The sequence below is a fragment of the Pan paniscus genome, chromosome 19 (genome assembly GCF_029289425.2).
Source record: "Pan paniscus chromosome 19, NHGRI_mPanPan1-v2.0_pri, whole genome shotgun sequence".
Taxonomy (NCBI): Eukaryota; Metazoa; Chordata; class Mammalia; order Primates; family Hominidae; genus Pan; species Pan paniscus.
The window spans coordinates 66,242,502-66,263,344 of record NC_073268.2 but is presented as its reverse complement, the minus strand read 5'-3'; the positions used below and the strand labels follow the sequence as shown (position 1 = coordinate 66,263,344).

The 20,843-nt window shown below is 54.1% G+C and overlaps 1 protein-coding gene across 3 annotated transcripts in view; it reads right to left on the bottom strand.

Annotated features, from left to right (window-relative positions):
* ITGA3 (integrin subunit alpha 3) overlaps positions 1 to 19,472 on the bottom strand; it is a 35,381-nt gene extending 15,909 nt beyond the window's left edge. Inside the window, exons 1-11 of one of the 3 annotated variants that reach the window (XM_055101073.2) lie at positions 18,897 to 19,472; positions 11,349 to 11,476; positions 10,946 to 11,025; positions 7,248 to 7,497; positions 4,654 to 4,740; positions 4,055 to 4,262; positions 3,391 to 3,587; positions 1,568 to 1,656; positions 1,292 to 1,428; positions 1,038 to 1,124; positions 46 to 113 (exon numbers count right to left, since the gene is read on the bottom strand). In XM_055101073.2, the coding sequence (XP_054957048.1) occupies positions 46 to 113; positions 1,038 to 1,124; positions 1,292 to 1,428; positions 1,568 to 1,656; positions 3,391 to 3,587; positions 4,055 to 4,262; positions 4,654 to 4,740; positions 7,248 to 7,497; positions 10,946 to 11,025; positions 11,349 to 11,476; positions 18,897 to 19,102 (1,537 nt within the window). In that variant the 5' untranslated portion in view covers positions 19,103 to 19,472. The remainder of the gene's footprint in view (positions 1 to 45; positions 114 to 1,037; positions 1,125 to 1,291; positions 1,429 to 1,567; positions 1,657 to 3,390; positions 3,588 to 4,054; positions 4,263 to 4,653; positions 4,741 to 7,247; positions 7,498 to 10,945; positions 11,026 to 11,348; positions 11,477 to 18,896) is intronic. The other 2 variants (XM_003817468.7, XM_014342162.5) reach the window with 2 other exon arrangements.
* Between the last annotated feature and the right edge of the window lie 1,371 nt (positions 19,473 to 20,843).

Below are 20,843 nucleotides of genomic sequence, written 5' to 3'. Positions count from 1 at the left end.
GGGACAGGGGAGCGTACCCCTTTTACGCTGCACCCCAGCACTCACTGATGTTTCGCCTGTAGTTGGGGTTCCCGGCACTCTGGTTGTAAGCAAAGCACAGCTCCACTTGCACACTGTTGGAGGGATGTACGGGAGGGCGGGTCACAGTGGGACACACACGTCCAGGCCCTAGCTCTCGCCTCTGTACTGGGCAAAAGGAAACCGAGGCCCTTCTGGAGAGAGGCAGGGACAAAACTGGGGAGTCCACAAAGCAGGTCTGTGGTGTCCCTGACCCCTTCCCTTCCACTCCCCTTAAAGCCAAAGAGAACAGGGTTAGAGGTCACTAATGGGGAAACTGAGGCCTAGGGCCCAGAAGGACTTGTCTGAAGTCCTCAGTCAGTTGGTGGCCCAGCCCAGTCTTGAACCTAGGTCGGCCAATCCCCAGTCCAGGTCTCCTTGCACCAACCACCCCATTTCCCTGCTCTGTCTGCCTTTGTCTTCTGATCCAAAATCCTCATTCACTTAAAGACCTTGGGGTCATTGCCATCATTACTGTCACTTTCTTAGCAACTAACATTTCTTGAGCACTTAGGGTATACACAGTGCTGTGCTAGGGACTTTCTGTATATTTTCTCATTTAATTATCACAACAACCCTGTGAATCAGTTATTATCAATTCTGTTCTACAAGCAAGAAATCTGAGCCTAAGAGGGATTAATAATTCACCTGAGGAGACTCTCCTCCATATCCATCCACTTAAATGCGTCCCCCTTTCCAGAGCCCATCCCCGCCCCTGCACTGGCATAGCTGGGATTTGAACCAGGTCGTCCAGAGCTCCCACCTTGAACCACTATACTCTACTGCCCCTGACTTCATCCATTACCTCTTACAAGGAATTTTGCTTTTTAATGAGGTTGGGTAGAGAGGGCAAATGCTGGCCCCAAGAATCAAATTTCTAAAGGTGGGATGTCAGGAGGCCAGGGGAGGGGTTTGGGAGCTGCAGCCCCTCCTGGCCTCCCTATAAATAAATGAGGAGTAGGTGGGCAGAGCAATCTCACCAAGAGGTGGCTGTGCAAAGTGCAGGGTCCAGCACAGCTGGCCTGGCCACCAAGGTCTTGTGGACGATGTTGATGACGGGCCGGGCCCTGCAGAGACAACAGAGCCAGACAGATATCAGTGCCTCCTGCCTGCCCCAGGCCAGAGTTGGGGCCCAGGCTTCCAAGGAGCTAGCGCAAACATGAACACAGATGGGAATCTGTGCAGACAAAGATGAAGAAGAGAAAGACCCTTATTCACTGGCCTCCTGGCTCACCGCAGCAGCACAATGTGGTCTGACAGGCTTCCCACTAGAAGGTCTGGGTAGAAGTTCTCATCCACATCCATCTGCCCACTGAGGGAATAGCCGAAGGTGGCCAAGCCAGGCAGTCCCAGCTTCTCTCCATGGATTACCTGGGGGCAGGGGAAAGTGGTGGGGGCAGGCTCTGGGGAGCAGGGCCCAGGGGGCTACAGGGAAGGGTTGGGTGAAGGAAAGCAAGGAAGGCCCATCTCGGCTGGTGGGGGCAGCAGACCCATCCCCGTCTCTCTGTACCTGCTGGGGCTGTCTGAGGAGCCCCTTAGAGCTACTGTGATAGATGTACACTTTGCCCAAGCCTTCAAACGGAGCTCCCACGGCAATATCTGCAGAAGAAAAGGCAAGACAGGGTCACCCAGGTACTCTGGGCCCCATGTCTCCCTAACTCTTTGCTCCAGGCCATAGAGCCCAGCACAGAACTGATCTTGGCCTGATTGATGGGCAGTGCTCAGAGCATCAGGGACAGAGCAGAGCTCTGCAGCTCAGGATGAACACTGGGACCATCCGGAGCCCAGCTTCCTCCTATCACGGGTGGGAAAGTAGGTTCAGGAGATGACAAGTGACTCTACCAGATAGTTGTCAAGCATTCAGTGTGTGTGCATGTGTGTGTGTGTGTGTGTGTTTATAGACAGTGTCTCGCTCTGTGACCCAGGCTGGAGTGCAGTGGCGCAGTCATAGCTCACTGCAGCCTCAACCCCCTGGACTCAAGTGATCCTCCCACCTCAGCCTCCCAAGTAGCTGGGACAGGCACACACCAACACACCCAGCTATTCATTTAATTTTCACGAGAGTGCTGTGGGGTGGGTACTATTGTCCCCCCACTTTATAGATGAGGAGACACTCCAAAAACCCAGAGTTGTACAACTAATGAGTGTAGAGAAGAGAAAATTTGAGCCCAGGGCTGTCTCACAGCAGGGGCTGGGATTTTAACCACAACACTACAGTGAACTTCACTGAAAGTGTCAAGGCTTTTTACATGCTAATCATTATCTCCACAAATAACCCCCAAGTATTTGGTTATCTTCTTAAACTGAACTCTTTCCAGTTTGCAGCTTTGGATCGGATAAGGCCTAGGGAATCAGCAAGCCAGGCTTGTTAGTAAGCCCTGTAAAGGGAGCAGAAGCAGGTCCCAGGCCGAAACCAAATGATTTCCACAGTGCACACTTGGCCTCTGGTGACTGAACTTTCTGGCACCTATTTTGGGTCTTCAGAGGCTCCTTTGCCTTCCTCTTGGTTCTCAGCTATGTCCTGGGAAACTGAGATTATCAGAGAAGTGACTTTCAGATAAGCCAGGTGCCCCTATGGCACTGACTCCAGCCCTGGGTCTGCCCCTGTCCCTGATACCCCAGGTCCGATTGGTCCCCAAGTCCTGCAGAACACTTATGAGGACCCCTATATCCAGGGCTCCCACCTTGTCCCATTCCTTATCATCTCCCACCTGAGATATTACATTCTTGATCTTAATTCCCCTGGCCTTGCTCCACCCCTGCACTCACTCATCCCATACCCCTTCCAGAATCATCCTTCAGGGTACAAAGTTATTATATCACATCCCTGCCCTAAAACTTTCTCTGGATGCCCCACGACCCCACCATCACCGTTACCCAAATATAAATCCCTAAGATACTCTGCCTGGCTTTCAAAGCATCCATCCTCACCCCACCCCACCCCACTCCCCCTCCAGCCTCCTCTCTGATGTGAACACTCCACACCCGCTAGATTTGGGCACACCAGGCCGGTTTCCACACCCATGTTGTGCCCCATCAGTTCTCTACTGTGCACTCTCAGCCCAGCCTTGGCTGCACAGTGGCATGCAAGCTCCTCCAGGAGGCCCACTGAGCTTGCCTCTTGCTTCCTCTGCACATCTGCACATCCTCTCTCTAGTACTGCTGCGAGCTCCCCAGGTCCGGCCCCATCCTGTCTCATCTGTGGGCCCTGTCAAGCCTGATGTGCAGCTGGTGCTCAGTCAGTAGGGGTGCTGGGGGGAGGGGTGCTGGAGGAGGGGTGCTGGAGGAGGGGTGCTGGAGGAGGGGTGCTGGGGGAGGGGTGCTGGCTCATACCCTGAAATCCATCCTGGTTGATGTCACCAATGCTGGCCACAGATAAACCGAAGGCAGAGCCACTGGGGCCATGAAGAAGGAGCGAGGGGTGAGCAGGGAAGGAGGTTCCCGCCTGGTTCATGAAGACATAGATGGCACCCCCTACTTCCTCTTTCCTCTCAAAGTAGTAGGGGGCGCCCACCAGGAGGTCCTGCCACCTACACAGGAGAGGAGGGAAATGGGAGTGTGAGGTCAGCCTCCAATATGCAGCATAGTTCTTGTTTGACAGGCATGACTGTGCCAGGGCACAGGGCTCTGCAAATGGCTCTTCCGGCCACAGGTCATGGGTGGGAAGGACATGTGCATGGGAAGGACATGGAGATGCCAATATGACCCACCAAATAGAAGACATATGTCATGGAGATGCCATGCAGGCACAAATCAAACCCAAACAACCCACATCCACTGGAGCATACAAATCCCAAGCAGAAACAAGCAAACGCAGGGGTCCCACAAATGCCATGTGCAGGTGCTCAGACTCCCATAAAGCCTGACTGCAAACCTCTGCAAACAACATGCAGACAGCCGCACAACTGCAAATCCTCCACTCCCCTCTCCTGGCTTAGGTAAGCCTTCCCCCGCCCATCGCTCTCCCTGGCCCCAGAGGATGTCCCTAGATTCTCACCCATCGTTGTTCAGGTCTGCCAGGGCAATGGCGCTGCCAAAATAGGCGCCCACCTGCGAGCCCTCCAGCACCTGCCTCCTCCGCAGGTCTCCACCTGCCTCCTGGCTCATCAAGAACACCGCGCCCATATGTCGGTGCCGTGGGGCACCTGTCACAATGGTGATGTTTTTGGGGTGCAGGATGAAGCTGCCTACCTGCATCGTGTACCCTGGGATAGAGGGAAGATGTTCAACCAAGATCCCAGTCAACTTTGTCTCTTTCTACTCTGGACCCATCTCCCTATTCCCTCCCTTGCCCCCCACCATGATGTTCTATCCCACTATTCCAAGTAGGGCAAGAAAGTAGACTCCAGATGGCCAGCAGCCATGGCCCATCCCAGCCCCAGTTCTGCCTGGACACTGGACTGTGAGCATCCTGAAGTCAAGAACTTTGCATCTTGGGAGCTTGGAACAGGGCCTGGCATACAGGTGCTGGCCAATCCGTGTGTGCTAGTTTAACTAAAAGCCATTAGTCACAACTGCACTCTGGCCTCACCTTTCCACCAGGGACTAAGCCCCCTTCCCCTCTATCACTTGATGGGCTACCACTACTGTACTCACCAATATAGAGGTTTCCTTGGTCCTCTGGGTCCTTGTAACTATACTCAGATAAGTCCCACTCCTTGCGCTGAATCATGTAGCTGTTTCCTTCACAGGGATTGAGGGAGGGAGAGTAGGGAGTATAAGTCACCACCGGTTTCTGGTTTCCTCTACCATGTCCAGCCCACCCCCACCCAACAAGGATAGTAATAACCCCTTTCATTGGTGAGCATTTTGCCATTTATAAAACACATCCTCTTTAACAATTCTTTTTTCCTTTTTTTTTTTTTTGAGACAGTCTCACTCTTGTTGCCCAGGCTGGAGTGCAATGGCGTGATCTTGACTCACTGCAACCTCCGCTTCCTGAGTTCCAGCGATTCTCCTGCCTCAGCCTCCCGAGTAGCTGGGATTACAGGCATGCGCCACCATGCCCGGCTAATTTTTGTATTTTCAGTAGAGACAAGGTTTCACCATGTTGGCCAGGCTGGTCTCAAACTCCTGGCCTCAAGTGATCCATCTGCCTTGGCCTCCCAAAGTGCTGGGATTACAGGTGTCAGCCACTGTGCCTGGCCTATTATAACAATTATTTGAGGTGAAATTATGACCCCCATTTTGCAGATAAGTGAGGCTCAGGAGGGAAGTTGACTTGCTCATAGTCCCATGGGGAGCTGGTTGTAGAGCCATGGCTAGAACTTAATCACTCAGGCTCCTGGATATTAGATGCTAGATGGCTTTCCCCACTCTCTAGACACTGAAGTCAGACTCCACACCATTATCTCTTTGTGGTCCTGACCCCAAACTCGGGCTGCCTAGCTGGACCCTGCACCCAGGGCTGCTGCTGGAGAGTATCTGTGACCTTGCCAAGGTGCTACATGACCAGGGGGTGGGAGGCAGGACCAGAAGAGGGGGCAGAGGCCTCAGCCTTCGGTGAGCCCAGAGCTGTGACTATGCCTGGGGCTACCTGTTGGTCAAGAGGAGATTCAAGGCTCCTCTGCCTGCTGATTCTACAACAATAAAGGTTCAGTAAGGGAAAAGGGGTCCCTATTGCTACAACCTGTGTGATGGAGGGAGGCAAAGAGATGGAGAGAGTATAAGCTGCCAGACACCCCCTGTGAGACCATGTGTAGTGTGGTCTTTTACAAGCATGGTCTTTTACAAGAAAATACCCTTCATCCTCTAAAATGATGGTCCTATATATATCAACATGAAAAAGTGCCCATGACTTTTGATAAGAGAAAGAGAGAAAGTAGCGATATTTATTTAGTTTTTTGAGATAAAGTCTTGCTCTGCTGCTCAGTCTGGAGGACAGTGGCACAATCGCAGCTCACTGCAGCCTCAACCTCCTGGGCCCAAGCGATCCTCCCACCTCAGCCTCCTGAGTAGCTGGGACCATAGGTGTGTGCCACCACACCTGGCTAATTTTTAAATTTTTTGTAGAGACAAGGTCTCCCTACGTTGCCCAGGTTAGTCTTGAACTCCTGGGCTCAAGTGATCCTCCCACCTCAGTTTTCCAAAGTGTTGGGATTACAGGCATGAGCCACTGCACCTGGCGATAACTATTATTATAGGACACTGCCTACTGTACTATGTAGTGGTTGTACCAGGAGCATGTTTTATTTTTAGAATTAGTTTGTAAATGGTTAAACTGAAGTCAGATGGACCTGTATTCCAATCCAGGTTTCATAACTTTGTTGGCCTTGGGCAATTTACATCTCTAAGTCTTAGTTTTTGTTTTTGTAAAATGGATATAATAATACTTGCCTCATAAGAGTATTTTAAGAATGATTAGGCCGGGCGCGGTGGCTCACACCTGTAATACCAGTACTTTGGGAGACTAAGGTGGGCGGATCACGAGGTCAGGAGATCGAGACCATCCTGGCTAACACGGTGAAACCCTGTCTCTACTAAAAATACAAAAAAATTAGCCGGGCGTGGTGGCGGGCACCTGTAGTCCCAGCTACTCAAGAGGCTGAGGCAGGAGAATGGCGTGAACCCTGGAGGTGGAGCTTGCAGTGAGCCGAGATTGCACCACTGCACTCCAGCCTGGGTGACAGAGTGAGACTCTGTCTCAAAAAAAATAAATAAATAAATAAATAAATAAATAATAAAGACTGATTGAGGCTGGGCATGGTGGCTCATGCCCATAATCCCAGCACTTTGGGAGGCCGAGGAGGGTGGATTGCTTAAGCCCAGGAGTTCAAGACTAGCCTGAGCAACATGGTGAAACTCCATCTCTACAAAAAATACAGAAATTAGCCAGGTGTAGTGGCACATGCCTGTGGTCATAGCTACTCAAGAAGCTGAGGTTGGAAGATCACCTGAGCCTGGGGAGGTTGAGGTTGCAGTGAGCCATGAATGTGCCACTGCACTCCAGCCTGGGTGACATAGTGAGACCCTATGTCAAAAAAACAACAAAAAAGATTGATTGACATAATATGCGTAAGGCCCCTGGCACATAGTAAGTGCTTTAAAACAGTAGAAGTCATGGTGGTTGCTGATATTGGCATGAGGTCCTGTTTCTAGTGTGGATGGTCTAGGCCAGCTGTCCCCATGGCTAACTAGGGGTGGGTGGTCTCTGCTCTTCCTTTCTTCCCCCATGGCCCCATGGTCCCCACCTTTCCAGTTGTAGGCACCAGGGGCGCCGAAGTACACAGTGTTCTGGGTGAAGCCACCGCTGGTGCCCAGCTGGCACATGCCCGTCTCCAGGTAGTCTGTGTTGCTGTTGCACATCTCATTGTGGTAGGTCTGCCAGTCATCACTGGAGTCCAGCTCTAGGTCATTGCCTCGCACGTAGCACTTGCCCACCATGCGCCGCTGGTCTTCTGACCCCGACCACAGCACCTGGGTGTAGCGGTGGGCACAGACCTGGGGACCCCCCAAACACAGGCAGCCTTAGTCAGGCACAGGGACCTGGGTCAGCTGTCTCTTTTACCCTGTAAGCCTCTGGCTTTGCCAAACAGGAGTCAAAGGAGATCTCCTGGCTTCTCCTTCTCCCAGTGATACTTAAACCTGCATCTCCTTTCCAGAATTCAGAAATCTGCTCTGAGGGTCAGGAACACTTTTTGGAAAGTTGTAAAGTGTGGATCTGAGAGTGGCTTAGAGATCTCAGCAAAGGGAAAGCAGGGAAGGATGAGAGACTGTGGGGTTCAGGCTCTTGGTCTAGAAGGGGTTAGTAACAGAGAGATTAAGGAACTTGCTGCTCTGCCATCTCCAGATGACCCTGTCCTCTTAATGAAAGGACCATTATTAAAATAATAATTACAATGACGGTAATAATAATAGCAGCAGCTAACACTTCATGAGTGCTTCCTATATGCCAGGCACAATTCTGAGCTCCTCACATATTAAGTGTTAAGCCTGCTAGTGACCCTATGGTGTAGGAATGATTATTTCCCCCATTTTAGATAAACTGAGGCATGGAGAGCTCAGTAACCTGCATAAGATCTCATATCTAGAGAGAGGCAGAGAATATTCAAACCAAGCCTGTCTCCTTCCAAAATCTGAGCTCTTAAGCACATGCTGTGCTGCTTCACGGAGGGGAGAATCTATGCACAGCCTCTCTGGGTGCACTTTAGCTGCTCAGTATATATTTATTGGGCAAACTGATGGGCCAGAATAGGGTGACTTAAAACAGCCTGGAGGCAGGCAAAGTCTAGAAGTAGGCCCTGGTTCTTGTTTACTTGCTTTCTGTGGTCCCTTCTAGCTGTGAGCTCCACCAGCACGTTACCTGAGCCTGTCTTAGTCACTGCTAAGCTTCTAGGAATAGCACAGTGTTTGGTACACAGTAGGGGCTCACCAAATATCTGTTGAATGAACAGTGAGTAAATAACTGCTAAAGGATCCAGGGTGCAGAATCACTTTAAATGGGCTCCTAGACCACAGCCATCCATAACAGGGGTCTCAAAAAGGCATTTCAGTGAACTGATGCCAACCTGGAGCTTAAAACAGTGTTCAAAGGTGACAGAAATCACAGCAGTGGTGGCTTATGGGGTGGCAAATGATTAGAAGGGGTTACGAGGGCACCTTCTGGAGTGATTTTAAGATATATCTTTGGTTATACAGGTACATACATTTGTAAAAATTCATTGAAGTTTAAAATCTGTACATTTCACTGTATGTAAACATTACATCAATTTTTTCCTTTTTGAGACAGGATCTGACTCTGTCACCCAGGCTGGAGTGCAGTGGCATGATCTCAGCTCACTCCAACCTTTCTCTCCGGGGTTCAAGTGATCCTCCCACCTCAGCCTCCCAGGCAGCTGGGATTACAGGCGCATACCACCATGCCGGGCTAATTTATATATTTTTTGTAGAGACGGAATTTTGCCATGTTGCCCAGGTTGATCACAAACTCCTAGGCTCAAACGATCCTCCTGCCTCATCCCAAAGGAATGAGCCACCGAGCCTGGCCACATCAAATTTTAAAATGAGAAAAAAGCCAGGCATTGTTGCTCTTGCCTATAATCCCAGCTACTTGGGAGGCCGAGGCAGGAGGATCACTTGAGCCCAGGAGTTCAAGGCTACAGTGAGCTATGATCGTGTCACCCACTCCAGCCTGGGTGACAGAGCCAGACCTCATCTCTAAGAGAAAAAAAAAAAAAGAAAGAAAAAGAAAAATGGGGCCACATACGGTGGCTCACGACTGAAATCCTAGCACTAGCAGTTTGGGAGGCCAAGGCAGGAGGATCATTTGAGCCCAGGAGTTTGAGACCAGCCTGGGCAACACGGTCAGACCCTGTCTCTATAAAAACTTAAAAAATTAGCTTGGGAGGCTAAGGCTGGAGGGTCGCTTGAGTCTGGGAAGTCAAGGCTGCAGTGAGCTGAGATGGCACCACTACACTCCAGCCTGGTTGAGAGATGGAGTCTTTTTTTTTTTTTTTTTGAGATGGAGTCTCGCTCTGTCACCCAGGCTGGAATGCAGTGGTGTGATCTTGGCTCACTGCAACCTCCACCTCCCAGGTTCAAGCGATTCTCCTGCCTCAGCCTCCCAAGTAACTGGGACAACAGACGGGCACCACTGCACCCGGCTTATTTTTTATATTTTTAGTAGAGACAGGGTTTCACCATATTGGCCAGGCTGGTCTCGAACTCCTGACCTCATGATCCACCGGCCTCGGCCTCCCAAAGTGCTGGGATTACAGGCGTGAACCACCACACCCAGCTGGGAGTCTTCTATCTTGAAAGAAAGAAGAAAGAAGAGAAAGAAAAGAAAAGAGAGAGAGAGAGAGAGAGAGAGACAGCCTCATTCTCTCTTTGCCTGCTGCCATCAGCGTAAGATGGGACTTGCTCCTCCTTGCCTTCCACCATGATTGTGAGGCTTCCCCAGCCATGTGGAACTATCAAGGCAAGAGAAAAACCTGACATCAAAGCAACACATTCTAAGACTGAGTTTATGTGCCTATCTGGATACTGATAATTCATGTCCGAAGAAAGTGTAAGTATTGCATTCTCTTGGTCACAGTAATTGTTTCAGAGAGGAGTACCTGAAATAGTCAGAGCTAATGAGTTGTAGTCAGATATCTACTGGGACTATAGAACTTGAAGGTCAAAGAAGATAAAGCTGAAGCTGTTGCATTCATCTTGGCACCACGAAAAGAATGCCTATCAAAGAATGGAGGCAACACGAAGAACACAGAGTTAAGTGCTTGAGATAAATCACATCCTGGTGGCATCATATGAGCACCAGGAGCAAGGCAAGCCTTAACCAGAACTCTTCTGTGTGTGAAGCAATAAAATCAAAATCCTTTTTGGAATATAACAACAACAACAAAAAGAGACAGAGAGAGAAAAAAATGTGGGGGGAAATGTCTATCTGGGACCCAGAAATGGAGAACTCAGGGGCTGCCACTATAGAATGTGGGCAGGAGGTGACACATTTGATTAGCCCCCAGACCAGAGCTGGGTGAGCCGGGGTCAGCAGGGCTGGGCCTCTTCCGGCAGTCAGCCTCCCAGGAAGGAGCGCCAGCCAGCGCTGAGCTGCCTGGGGCCCTCTCTGCCCTTTCTCCTCCTTGCAGTTCCCTCGGCTCCCTCGGCTTGTTCCCACGAAGGCTGAGCACCCAGTGTAGGCATGGGGAGGAAGTGGATGAGTCAGAGAACTCAGGCCGTGCGGGGGTTTGGGAGAGCACAGGATACTCACCCCCTCCCCAGGAGTGCAGAGAGCGAGGGACACACAGCCACAGGAAGGGACATGTGTGCAGGCCCCAGCACACACGCGCTGTGGACCCCCCTGCTGCCCTCTTCTTTCCTCCCAGCTCTGGGAGATGAGGGGAGAGCCGGGTAGAGGTGGAGGAGCTAACACTGAGCACCCACTTACCAGAACTCTGCCTGCAGGGCCCTGGCTGGCCACAGTCACTCCAAGCCACATGTCCTCAATAATGTGATGGCCAGGGTCACCTGTGGGCACCAGAAGGATCATGAATCAGAGCACCTCACCCATACTTCAGTGCCCAAAGCCTCCAGAGGGCAGGAGTGGGTCCCGCTTGGGCCCTCCACCCACAGGGCAGCCCTCCCAACTCCCCTTCTCCAGCTCGTCATTATTCTGAGCTCTACCAATCCCATCCAGCCCCACTCTCCTCTAGGGCACCCTCTTCCCAGCTGGACAAGAAGCGACTAGAAGCCGTGTGAACAAGCCTTCTATCTCCTCCAGGCCATTCTCTCTGCGGTACCCCCCTGCCAGACCTCTGACCCAGCACCCCTCCCCAGCCCCTTCCCCTCACTTTTCACTGTGATGTTCATCCGCTCACAGTCATCCTTGTGGGCAGTGAGTGGGCACAGGTACACAGCACCAGTCCGGTTGGTGTAGCCATCGGGCACAGCGAGCTCCCGGGGGGCACCAGCCAGGAGCCTGGGGATAGGCACAGAGGTGGGTCCGGGTTCAGACTCCCCAAGCCCCACTTCGAACAACTTGTTATTTATTCAACATACATTTACAGATTCTTGGTGCCAGGAGACCCCCAGCTCCTGCCCTCCAGAAGTGCCCAGTGTAGGGTAAGGCAGGCAAGGAAAAAAGACACTAGAAGGAAGTGCCCCGGGAGTGGGAAGCAGGGAGCACAGTAGCCCGGGCTCAGGGCTGAGGGGGCAGTGATGGAGGCCAGCAGAAGAGGTGACCTAATCTGAGTCTGAGGACAATCACCAGGGTTCTCCAGGTGAAGAAGGGGAGGAAGAGCACTTGGGCAAAGGCACACATGTGCAGGGCCAGGAAGCAAGAGCCAGCAGGGTGAATCAGAGACCTGCAAGGCCCTCAGCATAGCTGGAGTCCAGGAGCCTCCGGGGAGGCTCACAAAGGCAGGCTGGGAAGGTCCTTAGGGGAACCACAGAGGGATTTTAGGCAGGGGCATGACATGGCCAGATCTCAGTTTTGGAAGGAATGCTTTGGCCTTTGAGATGAAGGTAGACCAGAAGAGAGCAAGATGAGGAATCCTGGCAGAGAGTTCAAATTCTGGGGGGTCAGAGGGGAGAACTTAGGGGACTGGGTTGTCAGAACACTGGGTTTTTCCTCCTGAAGCCATGTGGGGACTCAGATCTTGGAGACCTGGGCCCCTAAGCGACCTGGGTGATGTCCAACATCCTTCCCCAGTTACCTTAAGACAGGCATACAGGTAGGGGTTGGGATAAGTACCTGACACTTTGGACAATGTGGCCCCAGAGCAGAGTTCCCAGTGGGTGGGCAGCAGGTGGGGAGGGAAAGGGCTCTTGCCTTGCCCCCAGCCTGCCCAGAATCCATCTTTGGGGGTGCCGACAGCAAGTTCCTGCAAGGATGCTTAGGACCCTGGCAACCCGTCCCATACCAGAGGGGTGGCTGGAGCAGAGAGAGGCAGGGGTTGGCCCTGAAATGCCATCTTAGAGGACAAGCCTTGGGCCATCAGAAACCCCAGGGATCTTTGTTAAAAAGGTAGATTCCTCTGCCCACAACACACCATCTGGTGGAATCTGGTGCACCCCAGTTTGAGAACTCAGTTTTAGCAGATTTTTTCCCCACATCACCTCCCTGCAGCCTCTAAATGTTCTGCCAGGAGCCCCTGCTCAATCCTGATGGCCCTGGCCTTCTCGGGTGGCAGGCACCTCCCAGGTGCCCCACCATTTGGCCCCAGCAACTCTATCACTCTACAGCTCCAAGCTCAGAACTTGGGCTCTGGGCCTCCTGCCAGTCTGGAAGTGCCAAGCAACAGCCACGCCTGTAGCTTCTGCCTGGGACCTGTGAGTGTGGGCTACAGGGAGTGGGCAGGGCAGGGCAGGGCCTGGGCATGCCAGGGCCTGGGGTATCTCCACCCACTGGGAGTCAGGAATGTACTGCCTGCGGGTGCTGGGAAGGGGGTGGGACCTTGCCTATACTTCAAGACTACAGCTCAGACCTCACCCTGGGGAAGTGTTCCTGGGAGAAGGGGTGAAGCTTCCTGGCCAGGGAGGCTGGCAGGGGGCCAGGGTGGCAGCCAGGCCTGGAGAGTCACTTCTCTCTGGGCTGGGAAGGCCTCGATGAGTCCACTGCCTGACCACCCATGGACATCCGCTCTCTGGCGTGCCTGACAGATGAGAGAAGAGACCCACAGCCTGCGGGAAAGGAGCATCTCAGCCTGAGAACCCACGGACCTGGGTCTAGGGTTTGTTCTGCCTGAAGGGGCAGTTTCCTTTCCTTCTCTGAGCCCTGAGTGCCCCATCTGTAAAATGGGGGCAGCCCCTCTCCTGCTGACCTCCAGGGTTGCTAGAGGAACAAATAGGTCTATTCTACAAAAAGGTGTTCTGATATGAAGCCATAGCTAATGTGAGCATTGTTGTTCTGATTTGTTGTGGCATCAGGACTGGCCTAGCATGACCCCAGCCCTCCCTCCAGGGACCCAGGAATTTCTTTTTTTCTTTCTTTTTTTTTTTTTTTGAGACAGGGTCTTGCTCTGTCACCCAGGCTGGAGTGCAGTGGCACAACCTCGGCTCACTGCCACCTCCGCCTCCCGGGTGCAAGTGATTCTCCTGACTCAGCCTCCCAAGTAGCTGGGATTACAGGCATGCACCGCCATGCCCAGCTAATTTTTGTATTTGTACTAGAGATGGGGTTTCGCCATATTGGCCAGGCTGATGTTGAACTCCTGACCTCAGGTGATCCACCCGCCTCGGCCTCCCAAGGTACTGGGATTACAAGCGTGAGCCACCGTGCCTGGCTGGACCCAGGAATTTCTGCCCTGGCATGTTAGGGAACCTGGAGCAGAGGGAAAAGAAGAGACTCCTTTGGTGGTTTAGAGAGATCAGTGGGGAGACATAGGAAGACTTCCATGGCTTGAGGATACCAGGTGATCACTGGGGTCAGGGTGGGAGCGCTGGCAGCTAGAGTCACTCTACAGCGGGGGCTCAGATCTGGCTGGAGGTGGAGGTTGGGAATTTTCTACAGTGACACTAAGGGGTCCGGGCCTCAGTGGGAGGCCGGGCCTTGGGCACGCCTGTAATGGAAGTGTTGCCCCCTTGTTGCTGCTGCTGCCCTGCCCATGTTGTCATACAGGAGGCAGCTGAGCAAAAGGGTCTCCATGCCCTCCCAGCCCCCTCAACTCAGCCAGGAAGGGGCTAAGGGACCCCCTCCTCTGAACTTCCCAAGGTACTGAGCAGGCAGAGCTGGGCACGCATGTCAATCAGATTGAAATACTTCCCCTTACCACCAATACCCTCCTGCCTGTTGCCTGGAACCAGCCTTATGCCTACTGATAGAGGGCAGGGCAGGGCCAGTGCCCTAATCCCAGCCCTACATCCCAGGCCCCTCCCTCCTCAGAGATTCCAGAGTGAGCCCCCCCTTCACCCCCCCAGAGTATTTTTAGCTTCCACTTGGCCCACTCAGAGGCCCTTTAAGGCCCTCTGGCTCCCAGCCCAGGATCCAATGGGTCTACAGCCAGAGGCCTGCACATGGATGGGGGAAGGCGGGTGTGCAGAGGGTGGTTCCAGCTTCCTCCAGCCACACACACCCAGGTGTGTGCGGAGGGGGTTGGAGAATCCTGAAGGTGAGAGGGACCTTACTGTATGCAAATGAAATGCAAATTAGTACACAAATGAGCAATTCTGCCAGCCACCTGCTTTTAGGTCTGGTCCAGATCACAAAATCCAAAAGCTGACCCCTTCCAGAGCAGTACTGAACCCATCCCCTCAGCTGCAGCCAGAAGGAGGGAGAGTAGGTGGAGGGATGCCTAGATGGAGCTCTTAGAGCAAGAAAGATAGGAGATGGGACTGCCCCTCTCCTGGAGTCAGGCTGGACTGAGGGAAGCAGAGACCCCCAGCCCCCCAGATGGAGTGGGATGGGTGAAGTGACTACTCAAGGGCTTTCCAACAGCTGCCTTCTCACCCTCCCATTGGCTCCAGCCAAACAGCCCCTCTTGGCCTCTGCGGAGCCCCTTGAGCTCCAAGTTCCGAAAAAGCCCTTCCTTACCCCTGCCCTATCACTCCCCTTGGGGCAGTTCAGAGCTAATGGAACAGCCAAGGAGAAAGCAGAAGAATCAAAGAAGGGCGCGGCACAGTACCCAGGAGAATTCAGGGTACCAGGTTGGCTCACCTCAAAGAGGAGAAGGCCCCTGGGGGCACTGGGGTGGGGTTACGCTCAGAGAAGTAGCCTGTAAGATTCACCTTCCCAGATTCTGTCACCTCAGGGAGGCACTTGGTGGCTCCATGGGAGGATTCCGGAGGGGGCCAAAGGATCTAGTACTCAGGCCAACATGGCAGGGCCTCACTCCTTGGGTACCTAGCCTCCTGTGTTCCCCTCCTATCCCTGGCCAGGAGGCAGGTGGGGAGGGTGCCTGCTCCACCTCTGAGCCCCAGAGAAGGGGTGGGGGCAGCTCTGGGATGCCTGGATCCCAGCTCTATGCCAGCCTTGCTGCCCGAATTAGCCATCTCCCCAGAGGCTGGTCCTGTGGTAGCTGAAACTGCAGCCCTCCCCATCCTTCCTGACTCTTCCCTTGCTGCCCACCCAGCCCCCTCTCCCCACTGGTGACTCAGCCCTAGAACCAGAGCAACAAGCTGGAGGGAGAGAGAGAATGAGAAAGGACAGGAAAAAGAGCCCTGGCTAAGCCTCAGATAAAAAAAGAACAAGGCCATTTTTCTCAGTTCTGCTCCCTTTCCTTGGCTCTTCAGTATTTTTCCTATATTTGACCCCCGAGGGCATTCTAAGTGTCATCTAAACTCAATTCCTCTTACTGCAAAGGGGATCCTCTTCCTTCTTTGTTTACTTCTGACCAAGCCCCCTTCGCTGCTGCTTTTTCTACAAGATCAGGCTTCCCCTACTCCTGCCCAGTTGAAAGCCTCTTGGCCTAGACTGGTCACTGGGTAGAGCCAGAGGAAAAAGATACTACACGAGCAGGCCTTCTGCCTCCAGCCACAGCTACTGTGCCCATTTCTGCTGGCACGAGCCTTGAAGGCTGCCAGGCACCCACTTTGCCCAGGGAAACATGATGTTAGGAGAGCATGGCAGGTGAGCCTGGCTCCTGCGTACCTCAGGCATGACCTGATTTCTAGGAGCCACCCTGCCCTGGGCTTCCCAGATACCCTCATTTCCAAGCAAAAGTGAAAGAGAGAGAAGGACCGGCAGTATCCCCATAGGTCCACAGGGTCAGGCCAGACCAGAATGCCTGGATTCCCAGGAGGGAATGTCAGTGCAGGTGCTGGAGCAGAGAGGGTGTCAGTAACCACCTCCCAGAGAACAGTCCCTGTCCCTCCAAGGAACCCCTCATGCATCTTGCCAAGAAGCCCAGAGCACTTTGGTCCTCTGCCTGCTCCTTACCCCTCATTTCCACAGACTAGGAGACTGGGCCCTGGGTTGGGGCTAGCCCCCTATGTTGTGGGCCAGGAACCCCAGTCCAGAGATGAAGGTGATGGGGCAGCAAAGAGGGTCCCACCCCTGGGTTTCTAACCATTTCTGAGGCCTTATGAATGGAGAACAAGAAAGCTGTGCTCTCCCCTCCTCCCACCCCCAGGGCAGTGGACAAATACTACGATTTTGGGTACACTTTCAGGGAGTCCCTGCATCTCTTGAAAACCTTCTACGAACCCCAGTTTAAGAGCCTGTCCAAGACCACGAACCATCCCACTTTTCCAAAGAGACTTTCAGGCTAACAGAATATGAGGCTGCAGCTCGTCTTACTAGTTAGTTCCTCTGAGTTGTGCACTCAGGCAGCTGTTTGCATCTGGCTACACAGCTGGCTGCAGCTAAGCCCAGCTGGCTCTCCCAGATGGCCGAGGGGTCTTAGTGAGATGAAGAGAAGGGCCAAGACACAGAACCACCCTTAGGAAAGACGGAGGATACTCAAGGGAGAGAACTGCCCCTCAGAGGTTCATTAGCTTTAGAACCTTCTGGGCTCTTGGCAGGCTGAATGCCAGCTCCAGCTTCCCAGACAGAAAAGTAGAACCCCTTTGCTCAGCCACCCTGGGCGGGGCCCATGGGTAATGAGGATGCATCCAGGTTCTGGCCTCAGCGCAAGAGCCTTCAGGTGCTCCTTGGAGAAAGGCACATGTGCAGAGGATTTTACGCACTTTATCTCGTTACAGCCCCACTAACATCCCAGCAGAAGGCATGCTGTTCCCCTCCCTCCAACATGTGCGGAAATTCAGGTTCAGGTATTGGTAACAGATCTGAGACAGGACACTGGCCATGGGACCTCCAAGCCTCTTCTCCCTCTACCATATCAAGTTGCTTCTCACAGGCCAGCAGCAGTGGGAAAGAGCACTAGATCCAGGTCCAACCCCTTTTGGGGGAAACCTGGCCCAGGGAGGGGAAATATCTTGCTCAAGGTCACCAGGCAAAAGGGAGAGGGGTTGCGGAATCATTATTGACTCTTTCTTTCCAGTCTGATCTCTTTACCTATGTTATCTTATATCATGCAGATTTGGCATTGAAAGTCTGAAAATCTTTTTCTCAGTTAGGGCAGAAAGAGCTGATGTAGAAACTTGTGCTCACGGTGGCTCAGGATCTCCAAAAGATAGAGGGTTGGCTAAGGCCAGGTGGCAGCTGCTGGGGCCAGGCTGGGAAGGGTGTGGTAGCCCTAGCCTCTGCAAGAGCAAGATGGAGTTGAGGTTAAGTCCAGGTAGGTAGGCTGGGTCAGGAGGGCAGAACCAAGGCGGGGGCAGAGTTTGGACTTTGGACATTCTAAACTTCCTCAAGCTCTGCAGGCCCCAGCCAGAGCAGGGAGATTTTCCAGTGTACCCTGGATGTGACCACGTCTTCTTGTTCAGTGGGGTCAGAGGCCAGGTGGGGGCAGAGGCTAGGTGGGGGCAGATGCCTGGCAGATCGCCCAGCCCAAAGTGGTGGATGGTACCTGCTTAACCTGTCCTAAACACCGTCCCTCTTTGGACAGCTTCACCTCCCCCAACCGCCAACCTCCGTGCGCTCTGAGGCCACGGCAGAGAGACCTCTGAAGCCTGGACATGCTCCTGGGCATGAGGGCGTCTGGTGGAGTGAGGGGGACCCAGGCGGCTGGGTGCAACCTCCTCCTCCTTCCTCCACTGTGCATAGCTCTTCCCCTCCTCCTTGCAGTTGTTGGGGAAGGAGAACAGAAGAAAGAGAAAAACACTGTTTCCCTCTTCAAACCAAAACAAACACACTCAGGGTTGAAGATCCAACACGAATCTGTGGAATGCAGGGAAGATGTCTGCGGGGAGAGTGCCACTGCTTGGGGGTGGGCAGGAGGAGACCCAGCCAGAGTTGGGACAAGTCCTCCTCTCTCTTTCACCGCCCCTATCCTCAAGGCGTCAGAGGGAGCGTATGGACAGCTCCAAACGCCCAGACTCACCCATCACCTCACCCTCCATCCGCCAAGCCAGCGGTTGAGAAGGCCATCCAGTCTGGCTCTGCAGAGGGTGTGGCTGGCGTGGCCGCAGACTACCAGCGAGGTGCTTAAATGTATATGCTCATTTTTCCCCCAAGCGTAGGGGAAGGGGGGAGTCCGCTGGGTGTTTATCTTGCAGTTTACCCCAGCTCCCAGCCCTGGAGAGAACAGGCTAGTGCTGGGTACTCGGTTCACAGAATGGGAGAGGACTCAGCCACCGGGACCCCACTTCCGCTCTCATGAGAGATCTAAAGGGCGGAGGGGTGGCGTCCAGACAGGTTCTGGCCCCGTCAGCACTTGCCAATGATTACTGCCCGACCCCACACCCAATCCTCCACTTCCCGCCAACCCCCAGCAGCCAGAGGGCCGCCCCTTAATCCTGGCTCCCAAAGGCCAGCTGCGCTGGGCTCCGACTCCGCTCCGGACCCGCATCCCGCGTTCGAACACTCTGGCTCCCACCCCACACCCTCCAGCTTCACTTACAGGTAGCGCTGCTGCCGCTCTGTCTGCCGATGGAGGGCGACCGAGTAGCCGAAGAGGCTGCCTGGGTTCCCGGCCTCCTTCACTACCAGGAATCGGGTATCCAGGTTGAAGGCGGAGACGACGCAGCCGCCGGCCGCCACCATCAAGGCGAGCGCACAGAGCATCAGGCGTGGGGCGCGGGGCGCGCGGCTGGGGCCGGGGCCCATGGCTGCGAGCGGAAGCGGGGTCCCGGCGAGAGCGCGTGAGGGCGCGGAGCTGGGCGTGAGGACCTGTTCACCTGCTCCCCGCGCCGCCGGAGGACACTGGAACCCGCTGGCCGCTGCGCTCCGTAGCGCTGATCGGTTTCGTGCCCCCAGCCCCAGCCAGTTTCACAGCTGCGCTCTCGGATCCCTTCCTAAGATCCGTGGGTCTATCTTCCTGCCTCCCCAGCGGCCGGGTCGCCGCCGTCCCTGCCCCGGGCAACCGGCCCCCAGCTTGTCCCGGCCGCGCCCCCTTGGCCGCGCTGTCGCCTTCGATCCCGGCTTCGCGGCGGATCTGGCAAGCGCACCGGTCGACCGCAAGGAGGACAGGAGGGAGGGGTCCCCCGGCGCGCGCCCCGCCTCCCCACGCCCAGTCCCGCACCTCCCCACCTTGCGAGCCCAGCCCGGGCTGCGCTTTCCTTCCGGGGAAAGAGAAAAAGGTCCCGGCTCGGCCGCCGCCTCTTAAAGGGGCAGCACCGCCCCTCCCTCCTCATCCTCCCTACCCCAGCTCCGCCTTCTCCCCCAAACACCTGTCGGCAACCCCCAAAGGCTTAGATTTCCCCTCCCCGCCCCTCGCTTCTCCGAGAAAGCGTCGCCTCGGGAGCAAGATGGATGTGACGGGCGGGGCCGGGGGTGGGATTTGTCTGGCCGCTTTCCTGCGGCTGCTGCTGCTGCTGAAAAGGCCAGCCGGGCTGGAGAGACCTGGCATTGGCGCATCTGGGAACCGACGTCCGCGCGCGGCTGGCTAGAATGCTGGACTCGCCTCCGCAGCGCTGTGAGTCCCCAAGAGGTGGCTGGCGGTCTCTGGGAGTTCTTCCTCGCACTCAGGCCCCTCGCTGTCTTTGCCGAGATTTCTTTCTCCTATCCACTCACCCTGATCCGAGCTGAGATTGGCTCCTCAGCAAAGACAGACATATTTAGCAGTGGTAACAACCGAATGTCGCTAATTATAATTACCAAAAAGCATTTTTCCCCCTAAGTGCTGCGACTTCTGGTATCAAAGGATAAGAGTGTCAATGTAGAAATGAGTCCGTCCTTCATAGAACGCACTGCGTAGCCGGGAAGCTGAGCCTAGACCGTATCCATTTCTCGTCCACTCCTGCCTTCAGGACCCAGCCCAGCAGAGTCCCAGAGGCTCCCTCTTCCCACCCAAGCTCGAACAGAGTGTTTGGAGACTGGGCTCGGACGTCAGCCCCCATCAGGTGTTTGGTGGGTAGGGCCAGGTGGCAGTAGGTGGGCGGAGACTAAAGGTCTCCTCCACCAAGGAATCAAATCGAAAGGGAACTTCAAGAGGTTACTCTGGCCAGGCGCAGTGGTTCACGCCTGTAATCCCAGCACTTTGGGAACCCGGGGAGGGCGGATCACGAAGTCAGGAGTTCGAGACCAGCCTGGCCAATGTGGGGAAACCCTGTCTCTACTAAAAAAATACAAAAATTAGCCGGTCGTGGTGGCGGGCGCCTGTAGTTCCAGCTATTTGGGAGGCTGGGGCAGGAGAATCGCTTGAACCCGGGAGGCGCAGGTTGCAGTGAGCCGAGATCGCGCCACTGCACTCCAGCCTGGGTGACAGAGTGAGACGTCGTCTCAAAAAAAAAAAAAAAAAAAGAGGTTACTATGTACTTTCTTGGATCTAACTCACATTTCTCTTATTGCAGCTCAGAGACCCATTTTCCCCGGAACATTGTTTTTTTGTTTTTGTTTTTTTGTTTTG